The 24544-nt window shown below is 45.9% G+C and overlaps 1 protein-coding gene across 1 annotated transcript in view; it reads left to right on the forward strand.

The window, feature by feature from the left end:
* The window catches only part of COPG1 (COPI coat complex subunit gamma 1), a 29769-nt gene extending 14938 nt beyond the window's left edge, over nt 1-14831 (forward strand). The window contains exons 14-24 of the mRNA XM_058566363.1: nt 449-692; nt 1938-2013; nt 4063-4166; nt 4642-4767; nt 5082-5150; nt 8632-8774; nt 9110-9281; nt 9962-10059; nt 11867-12005; nt 12218-12316; nt 14353-14831. Coding sequence (XP_058422346.1) covers nt 449-692; nt 1938-2013; nt 4063-4166; nt 4642-4767; nt 5082-5150; nt 8632-8774; nt 9110-9281; nt 9962-10059; nt 11867-12005; nt 12218-12316; nt 14353-14483 — 1401 coding nt within the window. The 3' untranslated portion in view covers nt 14484-14831. The remainder of the gene's footprint in view (nt 1-448; nt 693-1937; nt 2014-4062; nt 4167-4641; nt 4768-5081; nt 5151-8631; nt 8775-9109; nt 9282-9961; nt 10060-11866; nt 12006-12217; nt 12317-14352) is intronic.
* Nucleotides 14832-24544: the final 9713 nt, after the last annotated feature.

The raw sequence follows: 24544 nt of genomic DNA on the forward strand, positions 1-24544 counted from the left end.
GTATGGGATGCCGCCACAGCATGACTTAACAGGCACTGCTTTGGTCTGCGCCCGGGATTCGAGCCTGCAAACTCTGGGCTGCCGAAGTGGATCGCGCCACGCCACCAGGGTGGCCCGTGGCCCATAAAAGTTTTTAAGGAACCTCCATACTGTTTTCCATAGCATCTGCACCACCCATTCTGCCTTTTATCTCAAAGTTAGGAAGAAAAGTAAGACCCAAAAGGTTTCTGTTAAACCATCTACAGTTAAATTGGGAAGGGCCCCAGTGAGCATTTAGTCTAAGGCTTTTATTTTACACCAAAAGGAGATAGAGGCCTAGAGAGCCAGGTCCCTTACCTCCAGGTTCCGTGTTTGGACCACTGTGCCTGTTCCTGGTTAGGCTCTGGGCCTCACAGCTCACCTCTGGAATGAGCAGCCTCCTTGCTCATCTCGACCCCTCCCGCTGCAGGGTGGCTTTGAGTACAAGCGGGCCATCGTGGACTGCATCATCAGCATCATTGAGGAGAACTCAGAGAGCAAGGAGACAGGGCTGTCACACCTGTGCGAATTCATTGAGGACTGTGAGTTCACTGTGCTGGCCACTCGCATCCTGCATCTCCTGGGTCAGGAGGGGCCCAAGACCAACAACCCCTCCAAGTACATCCGCTTCATCTATAACCGAGTGGTCTTGGAGCACGAGGAGGTCCGGGCAGGTGGGTCTGGGCAGGGCTGAACTTGGGCTCTTAGCTGTTTCTTAAGTAGACTATGCAGCAAAGGGGCTGAAGTCCCCAGTGGGTACTGGCACTTGGTGTTCTTGTCTTACAAGATCAGTTTTTTATAATATTGTAGGAAGGACCTCCAATGCTTAGATGTCGTCTAGTTGAATGGTTCTTGACCTCTCTAATTAGTTTTGTTGATTTTTTTTAAGTTTCACTATATGTTGGCGTTAAACTTTTTTCTTCTCTTGGTGTTTAGCTATTTTTTTTGCTGAGGAAGATTTGCCTCTAACCTCTGTTGCTAATCTTCCTCTTTTTTTTGCTTGAGGAAGATTAGCCCTGAGCTAACATCTGTGTCAGTCTTCCTCTATTTTGTATGTGGGTTGCTGCCACAGCATGGCTGAGAAATGATGTAGGCCCGCACCCAGAATCTGAACCCATGAACCCGGGCCACTGAAGCAGAGCATGTGGAACTTAACCACTATGTCGTGGGGCTGGCCCCCTAGCTTTTTTTTTTTTTTTTGCTGAGGAAGGTTGGCCCTGGGCTAACATCCATGCCCATCTTCCTCTACTTTATGTGGGATGCCGCCACAGCATGGCTTGACGAGGCACGTCGGTGCGGGACCGGAATCCAAACCTGTGAACCCCGGGCCGCCGAAGCAGAGCACGTGCACTTAACTGCTGTGCCACTGGGCCGGTCCCCCCCAGCTTTTTTTTTTTAATAATAGCTTTATTGAGATATAATTCACATACCATAAAATTCACTCTTTTAAATGAGTGTACAATTCAGTGTGCAACCATCGTATTCTTAATTTTATTTTTAATTTACTATTCTTTTCTCCTCATGCCCACTGGACATATTTTCCTCTTTCAGTAATTGATATTCACTAAATAATAGTTCATTTTTTTCCTTTATATTAATCTAAAACTTGACTGAGGCCATTTGGGTATAGAAGCTGAGAGGCCAGCTTCTGTGGCCTTGTCGTAGTTAATGCTGAAAATGGCTCCTGGAACCCGAGAATGGGACTGCCTTCTCTGTGAAACAGACGAGGAAGTTGAGGCTGGATGGTGCCAAGATCCACCCAGAGCCACTCGTTGCCTCGTTGGTGGGTTTGGGCCTCTGGCTCCAGACTGCTTGGCTCTGGGGCTCTTCTGCTCAAAGACCCATTCCGAGCACTGGAAGTGCCCAAGCGGTGAGCTGTCAGATACATCAGGTAAATCATATGTGCTTCATAAACACAGGTGCTGTGAGTGCTCTGGCCAAGTTTGGAGCGCAGAATGAAGAGATGTTACCCAGTATCTTGGTGTTGTTAAAGAGGTGAGTCTGGGCCGTAGGGCCCTGGTGGATGATAGTGTTCCCTGGGGCCCATGTGGCTTTCCTTTGTCTCTTTTTAACTAAAAAGGGGGAGAAAGATTATACAATTATGAATTGTAAGTAAAAAATAGAAAGCATAGAAAAGCATGAAAAACAATGTCATGCAAAAATCCCTCCACCCAGATGCGACCATATTAGAGTTCTTTTCTTTTTTTTTTTTGTGAGGAGATCAGCCCTGTGCTAACATCTGCCAATCCTCCTCTTTTTTTTGCTGAGGAAGACTGGCCCTGGGCTGACATCCATGCCCATCTTCCTCCACTTTATATGGGGCGCCGCCACAGCATGGCTTGACAGGCGATGCAACGGTGCACGCCCGGGATCCAAACTGGCGAACCCCAGGCTGCCACAGCAGAGCACACGCACTTAACCACTTGCGCTGCTGGGCCGGCTCCTATTGTCTTTTTTTAAAAACAGCTTTATTGAGGAGCCAGCCCTGTGGCCTGGTAGTTAAGTTCCCTGTGCTCCGCTTTAGCAGCGTGGGTTTGGATCCCGGGTGTGGACCTACACCACTTGTCAGCCATGCTGTGGTGGTGACCCACATACAAAATAGAGGAAGATTGGCACAGATGTTAGCTCAGGGCTAATCTTCCTCAAGTCAAAAAACAGAAGAGGGTTGGCAACGGATGTAAGGGTGAAGCTTTCTCAGCAAAAAAATAAAACAGCTTTATTGAGATATTATTCACGAACCATAAAATTCAGTCATTTAAAATGTATAATATGACAGTTTTTAGTATATTCACGAAGTTGTGCAATCATCACCACAATGTATGTTTAAAAGCATTTTTTTTTTTTTGCTGAGAAAGATTCACCTTGAGCTAACATCTGTTGCCAATCCTCCTCTTTTTTTTTTGTGAGGAAGATCAGCCCTGAGCTAACATCCATGCCAATCCTCCTCTTTTTGGTGAGGAAGACTGGCCCTGGGCTAACATTCATGCCCATCTTCCTCCACTTTATGTGGGACGCCGCCACAGCACGGCGTGACAAGTGGTGCGTCGGTGCGCGCCCTGGGATCTGAACCCGGGCCACCAGCAGCGGAGTGCGTGCACTTAACCGCTACGCCATGGGGCTGGCCCCCAATCCTCCTTTTTTTGCTTGAGAGAGATTAGCCCTGAGCTAACATCTGTGCCAGTCTTCCACTATTTTGTATGTGGGTCACTGCCACAGCATGGCTGACGAGTGGTGTAGGTCCACGCCTGGGATCCGAACCTGCAAACCTGGGCCACCAAAGCGGAGTGTGCCGAATTTAACTACTACATGACGGGGCTAGCCCCTTAAAAGCATTTTTCTCACCCCAAAAAGAAACCCTATATGCTTTAGTAGTCACTTCTCCCTCCCCTCAAACCTCCCTCCCCCCAGCCCTAGACAACCACTAATCTACTTTCTATCTCTATGGATTTGCCTATTCTGGACATTTCCTGTAAATGCAGTCATACAATATGTGGCCTTTTGTGTGTCTGGCTTCTTCACAGTGTTTTCAGGTCTCACCCATGTTGCAGCATGTACCAGTACTTCATTCTTTTTTATTGAGAAATAACATTTCATTGTATGTTTGGTTTATCCATTCATCATTGATGGACATTTGGGTTGTTTCCACTTCTGGCTCTTGTAAATAATGCTGCTATGAAGATTCGTGTGCAAGTTTTTGTGTGACGTTTTCAGTTCTCTTGGGGATATATCTAGGAGTAGAATTGTTGGGTCATTTTAAATTCTTTTTTGACATATGCTGTTGGACACAGGAGATTGCCTCCCTTACTGGATGGGCTTTAGGGAAAAAGTCCAGGGAATATGACTATGGCTACCACCTACTTACTTACAGTCATAACGGTAAGGGCCCCTCTGTGTGTTTAATGCCTGGATACCATATCTGGGAGCTGAGCTCTCAGAGCTTTAAGAGACCTGCTTCCTCTCACCACCTTCTGATGAAGACCTGCAGGATCCTTCCTGTCACCCCTCTGGGGCCCCAGTCAAGAGTACTTTGTGTTCTGGCTGCAGGTGTGTGATGGATGATGACAATGAAGTAAGGGACCGAGCCACCTTCTATCTCAATGTCCTGGAGCAGAAGCAGAAGGCCCTCAATGCAGGCTATATCCTAAATGGTGAGTCTCCCTGGCTGTCTTTGACCCAGCCGCCTACCGGAGCTGTGGCTCTTCTCATCACTCCAGAGCAGGCACATCCTCCTTTGGCAGGGAAACTCTGAGGCAAGATGCTCTTGGCTGGACTTTCATGGCAACTTCATGGCATCACTGTGACCTCAGGAGACCTAGGGTCATGTAGTTCACACCAGTGTAGGTAGAAACAGCCCAGTGAATTGAAACACTAGTCATTCATAAAAACCTCTGTGGTATTTGCATAGTACTTTACCCTTTTTAAGTCACTCTTGTATATACTTTACTCCCCACACGAATTCTATGAAGGAGGATGTAGATGAGAAAGTGGAGGCTCAGAGGGTTAGGTGGTTTTCTCAGGGTCATACAACCTAGACCGCAGGGCCCCAGTCTTCCATGGGGGATCCCTGGTGCTCATTCTGTCACGTGTTCCAGGCAGAGTGACCTCTCTCCCACTGGCCTGTAGGTCTGACTGTGTCCATCCCTGGTCTGGAGAGGGCTCTGCAGCAGTACACTCTAGAACCATCAGAAAAACCTTTTGACCTCAAGTCTGTGCCCCTGGCCACCATGCCCATGGCAGAGCAGAGAACAGGTAAGTAACACCTGTGTTCCTTTCAGAGGCCCTCAGGTCCAGGCCTCCATTGGAGGGTTAGCATTGGCTGTGAGGCCACTAAACCCAACTAGGAGGGGTGGGGTTGTGCTGGGAGGAGGGAATAATCCTTTCTCCCCCCGGCTCCAGGAAATGGAGACACAGACACATGAACACTTGCTCTCTTTCTCGTATATTTTGTACTTCACACTCTCAGGAAGGTTGGAAATTATAATCCCTAAGTGATTGCACCGTGGTCAACACCACGCTGCCCCATAACTGGAGTTATTGGTCACCACATGTATTTGCTCCTGCAGAAAGCACCCCCATCACGGCAGCCAAGCAGCCCGAGAAAGTGGCAGCCACCCGGCAGGAGATCTTCCAGGGTGAGTAGCAGTGCTCAGTGGAGTACTTGGGACCTGGACTTGGTCTCCTCAGCTTTGGGGTAGCTGCTCTCCTCAGGAATTAAGAGTAAGAACTGTCATTTGTGGGGTCTGTCCTGAGTGCTGTCCCCTGAGAGTACTTTAGACAGCACATTTGACCCTCAGGTGGAGGTTATGAGGTCCGTTTGGTACCTGAGGAGTTGGAAGTTCAGAGGAAGTGATTTGCCCAAGCTTGCACAGCAAGAAAGTGGAGGGTCTGGAATTAAGATCCAGAACAAACTGCTCAGAGCTGCCTCTCAGCCTTGGTTCTGAGGGCTCAGGTCCCGGGAGCCCAGGCCAGTTCAGAATGTCTGATTCAGCACAGTTGGGTCCCAAGACACTGGTACTTTTCTTGGATTCCAAATGTGTTCAGTCCACGTTGTCTTGTAAGTTTTTGTTTAGGTATTCATCTATTCCTCTGGTCTTGAATTTTTTTTTTTTTTTGATGAGGAAGATTAGCCCTCAGCTAACCTCCGTTGCTAATCCTCCTCTTTTTCCTGAGGAAGGTTGGCCCTGAGCTAACATCTGTGCCCATCTTCCTCTATTTTATGTGTGGGATGCCTGCCACAGCGTGGCTTGATAAGCGATGCATAGGTCTGCGTCCAGGATCTGAAGCTGCAAACCCTGGGCCCCCAAAGCAGAGTGCATGAACTTAACCACTATGCCACCAGGCCGGCCCCCTGGTCTTGTATTTTTTAAGAGGTGAGGCTGTGTATCTAACTGGCAGACAATTTTATCCATTGACTTCCTACTTTCAAGGACTAGTACGTACCCCTCTTCCTTCTCGAAGCCCTCCCTGATCTCCTAAGCTCATCACTTCTACTCTGGCTCTTATGTCTTCTCTTAAATAGTTCTGTGTGGTTCTTCACACGTCCTTGTATTTATTTCTTACAGCACTTGGTACAGTGCTTTCTTTCCTCACAGTAGGCTCTCAGTTATTGTTGAATTAAATTAAATCCCCCTTTTCCATTCCATTCCAGAATCCTGTCTTTTGTCAACATATTATCTTTCAGATTCAGCAAAGCTAGGATCCTGACCTAACTGGGATCACTCTAACGCGAAATTTTTCCTTCTGTATTTGTTCACTCTTGCTGCTATCACAAATCACCAAAAACTTCGTTCCTTAACATGACGCAAATTTATCATCTTACAATTCTAAGGTCACAAGTCCAGAATGAGTTTCACTATGTTGATGGTGCTGAGCTCCCTCTGGAGGCTTAGGGGAGAATCATTTCCTTGCCTTTTCTAGTTTCTGGAGGCCACTTACATTCCTTGCCTAGTGACTCCTTCCTCCATCTTCAAACTAGCATAGCCTCTTCACATCTCTCTGACTCTGACCCTTCTGTCTCTCTCTCAAAAGGACCCTTGTGATTACACTGGGCCCACCCAAACAATCCAGGGTAATCTCCTCATCTCAAGATCCAACTTAATCATATCTGCAAAGTCCCTTTTACCATGTGATATAACATAGTCCCAGGTTCTGGAAATTAGCTCGTGGACGTCTTGGGGGCCATTATTCTGCCACACCTTCCAAGGGAGATGACTCCTAACCCTCTTAGAGGATATCAATTCCATTTTTAAACCATCTTCCAAAGGCTAACATTTATTGATCACATGTTAAGTGCCAGAGACTTTGCTAGATCTTGACAGTTATTGCCTCATTTATCTTCAACAGCCCTGTGAACAAGATTATTATACCTATTTTATTGATGAAGAGTCTGCAACTCAGAGCCATTAACTGAGAGCTACTAGGAGAATCCCCCGGGTAGTAAGCCTCAGGTCTAGAAACTTGATGCCCAGTGAAATAAATTCCCATAGAAAAGCACTCTGATGACTGGTGATGATGGTGGTCCAAAAGTTCCTCCTAATATCTAAGCTGGTTCTTTCTGGGCTTTTTTTTTTGCCTGCACATTCATTAGATACAGTCCTTCAGGCAGCAGCGGGCTGAAGCAGTCATGTAGGCTGACTCTTTGTCGGGGGAGAAAGCAAAACAATAACAATAATGCCTCCTTTGTCTCTATCCGTGAAACATGAATTGTGTACATACTGAGTACAGGGCAAAATAGCAGATCCCTGGCCTCGGGGTACAATTCGTGTCCCGAGTTCAATTTCATTGGGAAAATAAGTTGAAAATCTTAGCAAAGTGGTCTTCAAATATCAGTATACCTAAGAGTCATCTGAGGAAAGTTGTTAGAAATGCTGATTCCTGGGTCCCAAACCTGGAGATTCTGATAGAGCAGATTTGGGATGGGTCCAGGAATCTGACTTTTTTTTTTTTTAATTTTATTTATTTATTTTTTCCCCCAAAGCCTCAGCAGATAGTTGTAGGTCATAGCTGTACATCCTTCTAGTTGTTGTATGTGGGACACGGCCTCAGCATGGCCGGAGAAGCGGTGTGTTGGTGCTTGCCTGGGATCGAACCCGGGCCGCCAGCAGCGGAGCGCGCGCACCCAACCGCTAAGCCACAGGGCCGGCCCAGGAATCTGAGTTTTTAACAAGCCCCCAGCCCCAGATAATTTTGACACAGGTGATCTATGCCCGTCGTTTGAAGAATACTGCCCCTGCCGTAGAAGAGGGTAGAGAGCAGTGGCTGTAGCCATTGTAGGTGGACGCCATATGCAGACAGCTGCCAGATGCCTCATTCACCTGAATGGGCCAGAAGGCCCAGCCCAGCACTGGAACCTGGCTGTGGGGTGTAGGGGTAGGCTTTACCAGACACCCACAGGCCACTTCAAGTTGTATTTTCTGTAACACTCTGAATCTGAAACATTTCCTTATTGGCCATTTGTTGTAACTGACAAATGTATAGGACCAGTTTGTTCTTTTGCCTGATTCTGTGGCTATAACAGCATTCATGTCATCCTCTTAGTCTTTTCCTAGTCTCCACCTTTTTTTTTTTTTAATTAATTAATTAATTTATTTTCCCCCCCAAAGCCCCGGTAGATAGCTGTATGTCATAGCTGCACATCCTTCTAGTTGCTGTATGTGGGACGCGGCCTCAGCATGGCCGGAGAAGCGGTGCGTCGGTGCGCGCCCGGGATCCGAACCTGGGCCGCCAGCAGCGGAGCGCACGCACTTAACCGCTAAGCCACGGGCCGGCCCTCCACCTTTTTATAAAAATCCTTGCTGAACTAAAGTTGAGGGAGTCTCCAAATGGATTAGGCCTAGGACAGTGGGGTCTCCCAGTCAGTTTATTGCTTCTGAGGTCTTTAGTGGGTCAGAGGGGAGGAGAGTATTCCTTGGGGGTGGTACAACTTAAGCAAAGTTAGAGAGATGAGAAAATGCATCAGTATATTTAGGAAACAGTAACCAGTTGTATATACATGTTTATCCATCTCAGTAGAGTGAAAGACCTTGAGAATTGGGCATGAGCGTTTATTAGAAACCATCACAAGTTGGTCTGGGAATTGAAAAGCTTAGTAAATGTGTGACCTGTGGGTTTCAGAGCAGTTGGCGGCAGTGCCAGAGTTCCATGGGCTGGGGCCCCTCTTCAAGTCCTCGCCTGAACCTGTGGCCCTCACTGAGTCAGAGACAGAGTATGTCGTCCGCTGCACCAAACACACCTTCACTGACCACATGGTGTTCCAGGTGAGCAGGGAGGGCTGAGGCCCTGCTGGGGCTTGGGAACAGGGAAAGGTCTCAGGGCAATGGGTCCTATAGGGTCATGGCCCCCCACACTGAGTTCATTGGGAGCCCAGTTTGATGACAGGATCTGTCACCAGCTGGTATGTCTCGTGCACCCTTGATCTGTGACCTCTCTGGCTCTGGAGTATCAGCATGGAGACAGGGAGCCTGGGCAGGGGGACTAGGATGGGAGTCAGTTTGGCCCACAGGGTGAGCGGTGGGGACCTCTGGGCTCTTCTTCTGCAGCAGGAGTTGGACCTAGAGCAGTGTCTAAGCAACCCCTCTCCTCTATGGTCCAGTTTGATTGCACGAACACACTCAACGACCAGACCTTGGAGAATGTCACGGTGCAGATGGAGCCCACTGAGGCCTATGAAGTGCTCTGTTATGTGCCTGCCCGGAGCCTTCCCTACAACCAGCCAGGGACCTGTTACACACTGGTGGCACTGCCCAAGGAAGACCCCACAGCTGGTGAGCCCCTCTCCAGATATCACCCTGGCCTCATGGGAGCCCTTGGGATCAGGATGAGGTGGGTAGCTTGTGTACTAGCCGTTGGTCTCCTATGAAAGCTTCAACTCCTTGATTTTAGTCCTGAGAAGAAGAAGAATGATGGCTAAGTCCCGGGTACTTCTCATACATTGTCTCATCCTCATAGAAGACCTAAGAGGATAAGTACTGCTATCCCTATTCCTAGATGAGGTGAAATGACTTGTCTAAGTTCACATGGCTGGTAAGAGGCAAAACCCAGGTCTCTCTGGTCCTCAAACCAGTACTCATTACACCATGAAAGTACAAAGACAGGCACTAATCCTGAAACTTCCCAAATCCACTCCTCCCAAGGAAACCACCAACTTCCTTTTCCAGACCTTGGACAGTGGGCCTGTGAGTATTATGTGGACATAGCCATCCTACAGCATGTCTGCTTCCCTCCTTCCTTCCCTATGAGGAGCCTCCTGGTACCCATGATTTCACTCTCCTGCCCTTCTACAAGGTGGCGTCCCCTGTCCAGATTTGTGGGGTGGGATAGTAAGCTGCTGCTACTGATAATGTAGCAGAGATCTAGAGAGCAGGCTATGGCCACCTGCCCTGTGGAGGAGCTCATCCCTGCTGTGTTGGGGACATCCTGACCACGCAGCCTTTCTTCCCTGCAGTGGCCTGCACATTCAGCTGCGTGATGAAGTTCACTATCAAGGACTGCGACCCCACCACAGGGGAGACTGACGATGAAGGCTATGAGGATGAATATGTGGTAAGAAGCTAGTGTCAGGAGGCTCAATTTTGTGCCTGAGGCTGCAGAGCAACTCCCTCCAGGAGCTGACAAACAGACATGAAGCATTTTCTTGCTGTTTTTGGCTTTACAGCTCTCTTTGAAAGAAACTTTTTGTGAGGAAGATTAGCCCTGAGCTAACACCTGTTGCCAATCCGCCTCTTTTTTGCTGAGGAAGATTGGCCCTGGGCTAACATCTGTGCCCATCTTCCTCTACTTTATGTGGGACACCTGCCACAGGGTGGCTAGATGAGCGGTACGTAGGTCCACGCCCAGGATCCAAACCTGCGAACCCTGGGCCATCAGAAGCGGAGCATGCGAACTTAACCACTACACCACTGGGCCGGCCCCAAGAAACTTTTTTTTAACTTAAAAAAATACATGCTCATGTGTAAAAAGAAAACTTGGGAAATACAAAAACAAAGTGTAAACAAACAGGAAAACATTACCCATAGTCCTTGGGAGTTTTGGGAGAGGGGGGAGTTGTACAGTTGAGGTCATTCTGTACATTATACATCTTGCTGTTTTCACTTAAAACCATAGTGTAAGTATTTTCCTGTGTCACTACAAATACCTCATAAACACAATTCTAATGACTTGGAAATACTTGTTATATAGATAAATCACAACTCACTTGACTGTGTATTCCTTTAATGTTAGGCATTTAGGATTCCAAACTTTCACTATAAATGCTGCATTAAACATTCTTTTGGGTACAAATTTTTATCTGCATTTCAGATTATCTCCTTAGGATAGATTCCTTGAGGTAGAATAATTGGGTCAAAGGACAAGCGTGATTTTAAGACTTTTTGATTCATTTTGTCAAATTGCTTTCTAGAGAAATTGGATCTGTTTGCATCTGCTGGGTAGTCCTTTGAGCACTGAAATAGCCCTTCAAATTCCACCTCTCTGAGCTTGGATGGAATTGAGTGCAGGATTGTTCTGGGGTTTGACCATGGGGCAGTGGCTCAGTGCCATCTGAGAGCAGACTGTTACGCTCAGCCTAGGGATGGACATGTTAGAACTCCTCATGACTAGGGGGACAGTCACCGTGGAATATAACTGACACGGTTGTGTCATCCTAGAGCCGTTGTTGAGGAGGGGCCATCCTGAGCCAGCAGTGACCATAAGGGCAGGAACTGCCCTAGGACAAGTGAGCTCCTTGGGAGAGCTGGGTCTGAGGCAGTGCCTCTGTGTAGGAGTCGAGTGCTACTTATGTATACCTTGCACATCCACAAGTGAAGGGGCTCAGTGAAGCTCTGTTGGGGGAATGGATGGGGAACCTTTAAGTATACTCAGTCCAAAGTGGGGGGAAGTATTATGTGTCAAGTTCAGGAGGACACAGCTAGGATGGAGGTGGGGGTCCAGGTTTTTCAGGCCCAGAGGACACAGCTGAGGGGGTGGAATCTGCTGAGTCATAGGAGTGACAGAGCCATAGGAGGCAGACCTCTGTGAGTGCTCCCTACAGTCCTGGATCCTTGAGGCACTGACTCTAGGTGGGCTTCAGAAGGGGTGTGATCTTGCAGCTGACACCCTAAGGTGAGTACTTGGTCAGGGTGTTTTCTGTTGAAGGGACACCACTTGGCTGTGAGCACCTTGAGGACAGGTAACCGGTCAAGTTGCTGCATGTCCCCAGAGCCTAGCACAGCGCTCAGCGCCCAGCAAGCAGCTGCTGAATGTGCTGCAGGAAAGGATGAGCAGTGAGTTCAGAGCAGAGGCCCAGAGGTGCACAGAGCAGGGAGTTTCTCCCCTGGAAGTGTGTGCCTAAATGCACCCCCCATCTCCCCAGCTGGAAGATCTGGAAGTCACTGTAGCTGATCACATCCAAAAGGTCATGAAGCTGAACTTCGAAGCAGCCTGGGATGAGGTAGGAGATGAGTTTGAGAAGGAGGAAACATTCACCTTGTCTACCATCAAGACACTTGAAGGTAAAAATCCTTGGCTACTGTTGACATGCTTCTCCCTTTTCTCCCTTCCCCGCCCCCTGCCCCCAAGGATCCAGGGCCATGTCAAGAGCACATACTTCAGGTGACACTTCATTAAAAGCCCCTCAGAGCTGGGTTAGGGAATGGAGGTATGGTGGTGGCACAAAAAGGAGACAAGATCTATGGCTTAATGATACTGGGATTTCTCCGTACAGAGGCTGTGGGCAATATTGTGAAGTTCCTGGGGATGCACCCTTGTGAGAGGACGGACAAAGTGCCAGATAACAAGAACACCCACACGCTGCTCCTGGCTGGTAAGCAGCATTTCTGGGTGGGAAGGGCCTGGGTAGCTCGCAGCCCAGATGCCACTGCATCCTGGGAAGGCTCTCCCACTGGGAACACAGGAATTCCAAACTCACAGTGTTGATGGCTCACCAGGTGCAAAAAGACCTGCAGTGAAATGTCCCCCTCCCGACCCTTGCTGCCATCATCCAGTTCCCTTCCACAGGCAACCAGTGTCACTACTACAGGCAATGCCACTATGTCCTCCAGGGATTTTATGGGTAGAAAAGCAAATATAGACACATTTCCCTTTTTTAATTGAAATGTTTATGTACAAACGGTATATACATTGTTCTGGACCTTGCTTTTCACTTGACAGTGCATCTTGGAGATCTTCCCTATCAGTGCATAGAGTTTTCTCATTCTTTCTTCTTTTTTTTTAAATTATGGTAAAATATACATAACATAAAATTTACCGTTTTAACCATTTTTAGGCGTACAGTTCAGTGGCATTGAGTACATTCACACTGTTGTGCGATTATCACCACCATCCATCTCCAGAACTTCTTCATCATCCCAAACTGAATCCTTGTTCTTTTTTTTTTTTTTTTTTTTTAATTTTTTCCCCCAAAGCCCCAGTAGATAGTTGTATGTCATAGCTGCACATCCTTCTAGTTGCTGTATGTGGGATGCAGCCTCAGCATGGCCAGACAAGCGGTGCGTTGGTGCGCGCCTGGGATTCGAACCCGTGCCGCCAGCAGCGGAGCATGTGCACTTAACCGCTAAGCCACGGGGCCGGCCCTGAATCCTTGTTCTTGTGTGTAGCTGCCCTGTATCACACTATATAGATGTTCCATATGTTACAGAACTGGCCATATCGATGAACACTTAGATCGTTCCAGTCTTTTGCTGTTAAAGACAGGGCTACAGTGAATAATCCCAGACATACACATATGCATATATACACACATACTTTATTTTGCACGTGTGCACGGAGGATAAGTTTCCCAAGGCATTACCAGGTCAAAGTACATTTCTCATTGTGATAAATATTTCCAGTTGCCTTCCGTAGGAATTATATGCCTTTCCTCCCACACTCTGGACAACATAGTATATTATCAGATTTTGTGATCTTTGCCAGTCTGGGTGAAAAATGATATCTTAATGTAGTTTATTTTACATTTCTTGTCTATTGAATGAAGTTAAGCATCTTCTCAAACGTGTAGTGCCATTTGTATTTCCTTTTCTATGAATTGTTTTCATATCCTTCGTCTAATTTTCCACTGGGTTGGTTGGTCTTTTCAAAAAGGAATGGGATTTTAAGCCTTCATCATGGAAATTTTCAAACACACACAAAAATTGAATAGTATAATGAACCCCCATGTGCTCATCTTCCAGCTTCAACAACTAACAGCATCTATACCCCCACTCATTCTCCCCCCCATTATTTTAAAGCAAATTCCAGATAAAGCATTTTGTATGTAAATATTGCTGTATCTGTATGTTTCTCTAAGAGATAATGACCCTTTGTTTAAGGGGAAGGGCACTACAGTTATCACACCTTAAACAGTGAAAGAAGGAAATGGGAGATGCTTTTTGCTGAGTGTGTATAAACAGGTACCTCTGCTTCAGTGCCCTGCTCACAGGTGACAGCCCCCAAGCCCAGTGAAGCCCTTCAGTCCCTGGGTCTTGCAGACACCTGCTCTGCAGTTTTGTCATGGTGGGGGCTGTCCCTTCATCTGTGCTCTTAGATCCAGCCAATGTGTGAGAGCCTCTGTGACATCATGTACAAGCCTTATATGTCCACTAATTATTTGAGCTTGGCAGAAGCTTGAAATATGGTTAGTATTATTATCTCTTCCACCTTGTAGTTGAGGATACCACAGCTCAGAGAGGTAAAGTGACTTGCAGAGGGCCTCAGGGATTTCACCCCAGCTCTCCTGGTTCCTGGCCCACTCCCATTGCACTGCACCAGAGCTGCCCTCATCAGCTGCTGCCCACGCCACCCTCAGCCCGGCCTCTGCAGCCCCCTTCTGCCTTGTACATTGTATTCTCTCTCCCCTTCTAGGTGTGTTCCGGGGTGGTCATGACATCCTCGTGTGCTCCCGGCTGCTGCTTTTGGACACAGTAACAATGCAGGTGACAGCCAGAAGTTCGGAGGAGCTGCCAGTAGACATCATCTTGGCCTCTGTGGGCTAAGAGGCCAGCCTGCATAGGCCCTACTCCTACTCTTCGCCCCGCAACACTACGAAAAGGCCACACCTTCCTCCTGAACCCAGTGGAAACTCCTCAAATCTCTGTATTCAAAAACAATTAGGAATCATTGAGGATTTTTTTTTTTTTTTAATTTAACCCCTGCCCCAGGACTGCTAGGGTGGTAATTTTTTTTTTTTAAATAGGGGGTGATTTTAGCTTGTCCTAGAACTTGCTGCCCTGCCTGCCAAGGAAGGGTCATCGCAAATGAACAAATTGCTTGCACCTCCTCTTGAATTTATCCCCAAAGAAACCATCTTGTCCCTAGAAGTAAATCGGCATGTATTTACTGAATGACTGCTACTTCTGCAAACTCACCCTGAGGGCCTCCACCTTCCCCTCCGAGGCCTCCCCCCACCGAGAAGAACACCTGATCTATCCCTTTGCACCCACAGCCCTTCGGCTGCTGTACTTACCATGAGGCAGGATCCTCTCCTCCTCCTCTCCATCCCAGCCCCGTGCCCAGGAACAGGAGCAGTGCAGGTGTGCTGAGGGAATGAGGGCAGGCATTGAGTTCACACGCTTATTCTCGCATTCTCACAACCACCCTCCTTTTCCAGGTGATGAACTGAGGCCCCGCAGGGTTTGGGTCGATTTCCTGGGTGTTCCCCAGCATCAGGTCTGACTGAGCTGGAGTGTGCACCCGGGTTTGCCTGCTCCCAGTTCAGTCCAGTTCAGTGACTGCACAGAGGGAAGAACAGCCCTTCCAGAGCGCTCTCTGTCGGCCGCAGATGCAGAAAGCCCTGGTTTATGTCCCAAGGGAGCAGGCTCAGGGGCCACTCAGCTGCTCTTTTAAACTCAAGCCAGGTGGTCTCACCAACTTTGTGGCTGAAATACACCTGTAAAGCTTGTTTAGAAAAATCCAAGCCTCCCCTTATAGATTCAGATTTGGGGGTGGAGGGGAGGGTGAGGGCCCTGGAAAGTCTCATTCTGGTGCCCACTGGAGTTGGAGAGTGACTTGTGTGATTCATGGAAGTTTTCCTGATCGTTTCTCAATTTGTACCCCAAACTCGGAGGCAGTTAGCAGCACGAGGAAGTAAAGAAACTGTTTCCTGCTCTCACCCCTACAACCCCCTGGTGCCCTAGTTACGGTTCCCGCTGTACAGAGCAGGGCACTGCAGGCTCCCTGGGACGCGTCTAGGGTCTCGGCTAGCCGGGAGACGAGGCTGGTCCTTCCAGACCCTTCCCCAGCCCCATTCCTCGGTTGGCCCTGGGGGCAGAGGTGAGCCCCGCAGGGGAACCGGGGACTATGGCGGAAAGCGGAGCTCTGAGAACCGTGGGATCGGGGAGTCTGCAAAGGCAAGCATAGTTTCCCTCCTCGTGGGGCACTTTCGGGAGGTTCAGATTCGGGCCACCCGGGTGGTGGGGGGGAGAAGCAGCGCCGGCAGCGGAGTCTGAGGACCCGGCGGGAGGAGAGCGACGTGGGCGGGGCCGCAGTGGGCGTGAGGCGACGCGGCGCTGAGCGGGCGGCACGGCGAAGTGGGGGTCAGGCGGCGCGCGGTGGGCGCACCCCACCCCGGCGCGGAGGGGCGAGGCGGCGGGACGGCAGCCTCGGGCCACCTGCTCGGCGGGCCGGCGCCGGTGTCAGAGGGGCGGCGGCCCGGGCCGGGCGTGAGGGGGGAGAGGATCCGCGACGCGCAGGGCGGGGCCGAGTTTCCTCACCCGGGCGGCCCCCGCGGCCCGCGCTGCCGTCCTCGGGTGCGCAGGTGCTCGCTGGTGTGAGGCGCGCGTCTCTCCCGGGAGGGGAGGGGAGGAAAGGGGGGGGCAAGACAGCGAGGACAGACAGACGCACCCACCGAGGGGGCCGGTGGCTGCACGGTGACCGCAGACACCCCTGAGCCTTCCTGGGCCGTTGAGCCGAAGGAATGAAGCTCCCCAGGGCAGTCTGCTTTCCCGCATCCGGTCAGATGTTTCTGGAGCGCCTCCTGGCGCTCTGCTGGGTGCCTTGCGCGGAGCTGGACGCCGGGCCTGGGGAGGGAGCACGACAGGCAGAGGCCTGTTTTCTGGAGAAAGACTGGACAGCTGGCGACACAGACCCACAGTGGGTGCTCTGAAGTCGAGTCCCGTGGGAATCTTGAGAGAATGCTGTGACTGAAGGAATAAGACCTAATGTTTGAGCCATATAAACCTTCTCCTCATGTTTTGTGACCTAAAGGGGGTGAGAGGCAGCGCTGACCGTGTTGGCGAACGTCCTGTCACTTTCCTAGAGGTGTGCTCACAAGAGCTTGTGCCTCCCGGGACAGCAGGGCCAGCAGCGCTCGCAGAGGGGAAGGGCCCTGTCAAGTATTGCCCCTCTCACAGCAAGAGTCCTCAGTCCAACAGCCCGGAGCTTCTGTCTCCACTGCACTTGGAGAAGGTAACCACTTTATCTGCACCATGCTAGCTCCTGGAGGGACGTTGTGATGGTCATCTACTTCTGTTTGGTTTGGTGTATGCTCAGCTTCTGAGATGACACTAAAAACCCGCCTTTACTGATATATTCTTTTTTTTATATAATTTTATTTTTATTTTATTTATTTTTCCCCCAAAGCCCCAGTAGATAGTTGTATGTCATAGTTGCACATCCTTCCAGTTGCTGCATGTGGGACGCGGCCTCAGCGTGCCCGGAGAAGCGGTGCGTCGGGGCGCACCCGGGATCCGAACCCCGGCCACCAGTAGCGGAGCTCGAGCACTTAACCGCTAAGCCACGCGGCCAGCCCTGTGATGTTTCATTAGTGACATTTTTCAAATCAAATTTAACTAATCCTTGGTTCAGTCTCCAACAGGAAACCGGTTCAGTGAGCAGGGATCCAAATGACAAAAGAACTGCTCACTTAGAGGATGCTCTAAAATACTCTGCTCATTGAAAAAAAAATGCAAACCTCCAGATTTTGCTGACCTTAATGCTCTGATTTTTCAGTTTGGATTTAACTGAATGAAAAACTTTGAAAAGCCATATAATCCATCAATATATTTGCTAGAGCCTGAGTTTCACACAACATCAAAGTTTTTCTATAGCTTTGATAGTTTTTCCTCCCTTAATTATGTCAGCCCTAGATATGTTGCATTTAATACCTTCTCCTGTCTTGCTCTTGTTAGCAGTTAATACTTTATGAAGAACATCTCTAGACTTCCTGACATCAGTTACTTGACCTTTTTTGACTGATAAGTATGATAGTGTTGAATTTAGGGCAAGAAGAGAACACATTTTCAAATTTCACATGTAAATTGAAGATTATCTTTTCTCTGTAGCTACATGTATGTGTGATAAGCAGATATATGTGTATAAAAACTAGCACTTTATGATAACAGACCCTTTATTAAAAATCAAAATCAAAATAACTAAAAATTTAGTTTACCAAAAAACAAGTTAAATTGGAAAACTTCAAAGAAACTCAGGATCACAGCAGTCAGAAAAGGTCTTTTTAAGATGTAAACAGAAACATCTCACTACCCTGCTAAAAAACCTTTGATTACTTCTATTTGCATTTAGAACAAAATGCAAACCCTTAAACTTTGCATATAAGAACCTAAATGGCATGGCTCTTGTCCTCAAGGAAATTAGGGTCAAGTCTGGGACACAGTCATTAAACAAATACACTTAAGTATGCAGTTATAAATTGTGTTAAGTGAGAAAAAGAGAATGAAAAGGGACCATGAGAGAGTTTAATTTGAGGAACTGCAATTAGATTGGTGGGTCAAGGAAAATCTGAGAAAGTGATATTTAAGTTAAGATCTGAGATATGGAAGAAGAGTCCAGAGAGGAGCATTCCAGAGGAGAGAAGAGTTTGTGTAAGAACCTGAGAAAGGAAAGACCCTAAGCTGGAGGAACAGAAAGCTCTTGATGATGGATTATCCAAAATAAATGCCATAATATCATAAAATATGTTCAATTTTATTAGTCAGATATCATTCTTTACATACTTCAGTATTTCCTCTGTGCATTTCATAGTGTTTGCTATATATTAGATGACCAATAAACATTTAATGAATAAGTGCGTAAACAAGTTAATGATAACAATAACTAAAAGGGGTGGGGAGGTAATTGTAGTGTCATATGATTGTGAGTCATAAATGAGATCACTAATAAAAGGTGCTGATCTCAGAGAATGGCACATAGAAAAGGCTTAATAAATGCTAATTCAAAAAAAATCAAAGTTCCTACTTTGTCTTGAACTGTTCTCAATGACTGTTATATGTGTGGGAGATCAAAATTTGGCCACCTCAAAATATCTCTTTACCTTGATTATTTTCTCTGGAAGAAACTTTAACCTTTCCCCAAACTTACGCCTAAAAGTGACAGACTGGGAGGGTTCTTGCTAAGTCCATTCTTTTCAAAGTTCTGTTGACCAAAACATTTACATTTGTAAGGGAAATCTCCATTTGTAAATGTATCTCCCTCTCTGTACTGGGAAGAGGGGGGATGACCTCATCTCTAGAAACTCTTATAAGTACCGAAGGAAAGGACTTAAATCTGCATACTCTTGCTTACCGTGATTTCTGTCTCCCTCCCCACCCCCAACATCCTCCTTTGTCTTTATCTAAGTCTATTTAAGAGGAAACCTCCGCCATTTTGTCAAGAAACTCAGTTTCCCTGGTTTCTCTCATGTATACATGTTATTAAACTTTGTTTGATTTTCTCCTGCTATTCGGCCTCATTTTAATTTAATTTGTAGCCCAGCCAGGAAGGACCCAGAGTGGGTAGAGGACACTCTTCCTCCCCCAACACATGAAATGTTGGAAGACCAACAAAGTTTACAACTTTTAAGTGAAATAATCCCTGTGTAGTACCACGAAATTCTTATTAATTACTTGAATTGGATGCTATCACTGTATTTTCCTCCCTTGTTCCTACATGGTTGGCAGAGGTAAAGTCCTTTCCTTTCACATTCAAACACATACACATTTTGATGGTTGGTAGACAGAGCATCATCAGTAATGGTTTTGGGGTAAATGATGGCCTCAAAGCTTGTGTGGGAGATCAAAATTGACCACCCCGAAATATGTCTCTTTACCTTGATTATTTTCTCTGACGGACATTTGACCTCCCCCACACTGCCTAAAGAATTTAACATAGAAGGCCTGTTTCAGGAAGGAGCCACGACCATATGATGGCTGTAATATAATGTAACATAGATGCTACAATAGGAAAGGCACCAACAAGCCCATCTTATCAAAAATTCTGTCTCTCCCAGGCTACATTCTCTAGGTGGCCCTGTAAAGGATTGTCAGACAATCATTTACATTTATAAGCGAAATCTCCATTTGTGAAAGTATCTCCCTCTCTGTACTGGGAAGAGGGGGATGACCTCATCTCTGGAAACTTATCAGTGTGGAAGGTGAGGCGTTAAATCTGCATAATAACCTTACTCTTGTTTACTGTGCTTTTCTGGTAATCTCCCATAACTGACTCCCGCCACTCCCAATATCCTCCTTTGTCTTTAGTTGAAGGTAGTATTTAAGATGAGAACCTCCCCCCTTTTGTTGAGAAACTCAGTTTCCCTGGTTTCTCCCATGTATACATGTTATTAAACTTGGTATTATTTTCTCCTGCTAATGTGTCTTTTAATTATGTGGCCAGCCATAAGAACCTTAAGGGAATGGGTGGAGGGGGATTCTCCCTCTTCCCCAACACTTGTATCTCCCTTCTGAGTATCAAAATGTGTGTCATTTTCAGGAGCAAAAGCCCAATTATAAGCTTAGTTTTACATACAGTTCTGAAGCTCTCTCAACTCATTTGTCTTGGCTCTGCTCTGGAAGACTAAATCTAGCAATTCTTATATGTGGACATGAAGTCCTTGCCTCCTCGTTATTGAAGGAGGGGCTCTATACTTCAAATCATGCAATTTGCTATTTCTTTGTTTCTGAATCAAACTATGAAGATTCCTGTTGCTGAAAGAAAATCTGTTTTGGAATTATTATTCTCAGTGCTTAAATCTCTTGCCAAATGGTAAGCAAAGTACCCAGAAAAATACATTCATTTTTATTAGCCACCAATATAATGCATTACCCAAATATGGTCCAACATTGTCAATCACTTAGATTATTCAAAAATAAAACATTGAATCCTATGGATAAAATTGAAATATGTTCCATGGTTTCTAGGAAATTACGTTCTTGTAGGTCATTTGTATATTTTTATTTCATGAACTATGGCTGTTAAGTTCAGTGCCTTCAACTAGACCATACCATTCATGGTTAGGTGAGTTCAGTTTCCTCTGTTGCTTCAGTTTGAACTTGAAACCCCAATCAAGCATCTTGCAAATGCCTGCCATTGATCCCCAAAACCGAGCTGGGAAATATGGATGGCTCAGTGTGAATTCGTTACTCTTATTAGAAAAATGACACACAGCCCTACTGGGTAAAACACAGTAGAATCACTTTCATGTATTATCTACAGAGAAGTGTTCTTATTATATTATCACTTCTTTTTTTTTTGTGAGGAAGATCAGCGCTGAGCTAACATCCGTGCTAATCCTCCTCTTTTTGCTGAGGAAGACCGGCTCTGAGCTAACATCTATTGCCAATCCTCCTCCTTTTTTTTCCCCCAAAGCCCCAGTAGATAGTTGTATGTCATAGTTGCACATCGTTCTAGTTGCTGTATGTGGGACGTGGCCTCAGCATGGCTGGACAAGTGGTGCGTCGGTGCGTGCATGGGATCTGAACCTGGGCCGCCAGTAGTGGAGTGCGCGCACTTAATCACTGAGCCACGGGGCCGGCCCTATATTATCACTTTTACATCCAAATATGAAAAGAAAATTAAATGTTAAAAATAAGACAAAAAGTAAAGATATACTAGACAAAATAATCCTTCCATTGTGTTCTGAGACAGTGATGTTAAATCATTCCTTATTTGTGAGAGATTGCTAGTGATCAGTAATATCCATGTTCTCCTTTTCTTCTTGGGCACAGAGAAGTCAGTTCTGGATAATGAATTATGAACTAAAATGATGACCATTTTCAGGCTGTCCCATTAAACCTCTACCTGAATAGAGAGAATAACAAGGAGGGGACCCACAAGATGGAAGGCCTGGATCCCTGAATGACTACATGGATCACCATCCTTCCTCCCACCCCCCAGCTTACCCTTCGTGCCAACCTACATTGAACTGTGAGTGACAAATAAGCTTTTGTTGCCTAATACTACTGATATTTTTGCATTATTTGTTATAAAAGTTAGCCTACCCTGACCAATCCAATACCCAATTTTCTATAGATAATACTATTGCTGAGTTTAATCGGAATCCATGAGTATTAGAGCTTCTAGATCCATGGATTCTCAATAAATTAAATAGTGGCAAGACCTTCAAAATATTTACCATAGAAAGATTAATCACACCACAGAGCTGATAGGGACAAGTTTAATGGAATTGCATACAAAGTGTTGACAGTCATATTTCTGTGTAATGGAAGATCTATTTTCAAGTGTTCTAAATAGTGAACTCTTTCTTCCCAAAAGGAATGCTGCCTCCCATCACTCTGATGGTGTTTTGTAGCATATAATCTTCACAGACTGCAGGACCCAGGAAATGTTCTGTGGAAAAAAGCTGATCCCACGGGGAGCTGGTAATTGGCAGAAAAAAGCTCAAACCCAAAACACTTGAGTAAGAAAGGTAGCGAGCAGTGGCATCACACAGCTTCATTCAGCAACCTGAAGCATATGGGAGCCAAGCATTTCCTAGAATTTAAGACTTACCACTTTCGGACTGAGTTTTAAGGAAAACAAAAGCAAAGGTTGGTGCCTTGACGTAAGCAAACATCCTTCCTCAGGTTAGACCTAGAAAAACAGTAATGCAGCACACGCAGAAGAGAATCCAAACTGGGACAAATCTCTCTCCTTAGCCACCTAGGGTAATGGTTTTCACCATTTCCTTAGAAAGGAGGAAAAAAGAGGTTGATAACAGAACCCATATGTATTACGATGTATTACTTACACTATTGTACACAACGATGTAGAAAATATTCTTTTTAATAAGTGAAGCTTCAGTCATTTTCGGTAAATTGTTCTGGTGTTCACATTATGCCTTGAATTCAGGGCTCTCCCCTGCTTCCAGTATTAGAGTTGACACTTGGTGCTCAAAAGGGCAAAACCAGGCAATGCTTATAGAATTCTGTTTTTACAATGCTTATCTCTGACAGGGTATGCAGAGTAGTCATTGCATGGTACCTTGCACAGCTCTTATCAACAAACATCTCCAAACCCAATTGTTGTCCACTGCCTGTTTCCTCAGAACTGTAGTGTATCAAGCACAGGTTCAGAAAAACATGAGCAAGATATGAAAAGGACATCTGCAAAAACATTTAAGGACCTGTCCTGACCAATTAAAGAATAAATTTTAAAAGTCATTGCTGTCATTAACCCCTGACAATTTCATAACCACCTTAAAGAGACCTAAGGTGGGCACTGTGGCAGTCATCCATGAAACATGGAAATTCCAGCTGAAATAGCATCATCTATGTCTTTTCTTTCTTGGTCTTCTTGCAAGCTAGTGACTATAAGGAGACAGAGGATGTTTGGCAAAGGCCTTCAGAATTCATCTGCTGGGCCACACTACAAATCTCTGGTGGTTTTGCTCAAACTGCACGTTAGATTTGCCTGGTTGGAATGAGAATGAGCAACGTGAGCTCAGCATGGACGTTTTGCACAGCCTTCTGACTGCGCTTTTTACTCGGTATAGTTCAGAAAGAGAATTATCCTTTAAAACTTTGGTTCATAAATACTAAAGAAAGACCTGGGCCTTTCTCCATTGGGTTATGACCGGAAGACTGTGGTCTGTCAGTCAGTATCTACATGAAGACTGAAGGTTCCAAAGACCAATCTCAAAGAGAAGAAACAAAATGAAAAAAGAATAAGGAGCAGAATGACCACACAGCCCATCAGGCCCATTCTGGCCCACAACTTCCCAAGGAGAGGTACATGAATGACCAATGAATCTATTTACAAAGAAATGAAAATTCAATAAACCAACCCATTTTGTTTTTTGTTTGGCTTAATTTTGTTGTTGTTGTTGTCAATATGATAAGAATACCTTGTATCATTGAATTTTTTCCATTGGAGACAATTCATTGACTGAATTGACTAGTTATTTATAATGCTGGGTTGATACAAAAGTGGATGATTGAAACCTTTCAGAGCAATTTCCCCCATAAGGTGAATCAGTGATCACAGAAATGCATACAGTAGTTTCTACAACTATTTATTGGTATATTGCCAATCCAGAATAAAGGCTGTTTAAATACTGCATCTAAGCAATTATCAAAGGTGAAGAATGAAGTTTGTTCACTTGTCATTGGATCTGTATTATGCTGTAACAAATCAACTGGTAAGTGTTTAGGTAATTTTTACCTTCTCGCGACTTATTTAAAAAAACCTGAACAGAGAAAATAAAACAGGCACTTTGTATCTTGTGCCATTGTATGAATCTGGTCTTTTCACAAAGTAATGTATGTTTCTCTCTAGGTTCCTCTGGAATGTTTATTTACAATTGAAAATTCTTAATTGTGGCAGATTTCTTTGTCATGCACTCTGGCTCCTACTTCAACCAGGATATTACTGTGTATGAACTACTCTTGGGAGTGCTCTCCTTTTGGGGAAAGCTGGACTAGCTCTCTAAGAAATCTAACTTTGCCTGACGACTCTGCCCTTGCCTCCAGCATTAAAATGCAGTTCATTGGTTTTGGCCGTTGTCTCCTCAGGTCTTTGCAATTGATTTGGCTAAAATATTTATACCTGATATACAGCAAAGATATAACCATAATACATTTGAACTTTAAAACCTTTCCCTGTGTGTTAATAATAAATACTCACTAGTTTATATTCATAAGTGATTAACATAACTGAAATTTTCCATTTATATTATTATAAAGCAAATATTACTGAAATAATGTTTCAATGGTACTTTTTAAAATTCATCCACATAAATAACGAAGCACTAGAAATCACAGAAATGAAAAGCTCCATTCTCCGTTTTTACACCTAAGATCAGAGCATCACAATCCTGAAGCTGAATTCCAGGTTTCCTGTTGAT

This window comes from Diceros bicornis, chromosome 2 (genome assembly GCF_020826845.1).
Source record: "Diceros bicornis minor isolate mBicDic1 chromosome 2, mDicBic1.mat.cur, whole genome shotgun sequence".
Lineage (NCBI taxonomy): Eukaryota > Metazoa > Chordata > Mammalia > Perissodactyla > Rhinocerotidae > Diceros > Diceros bicornis.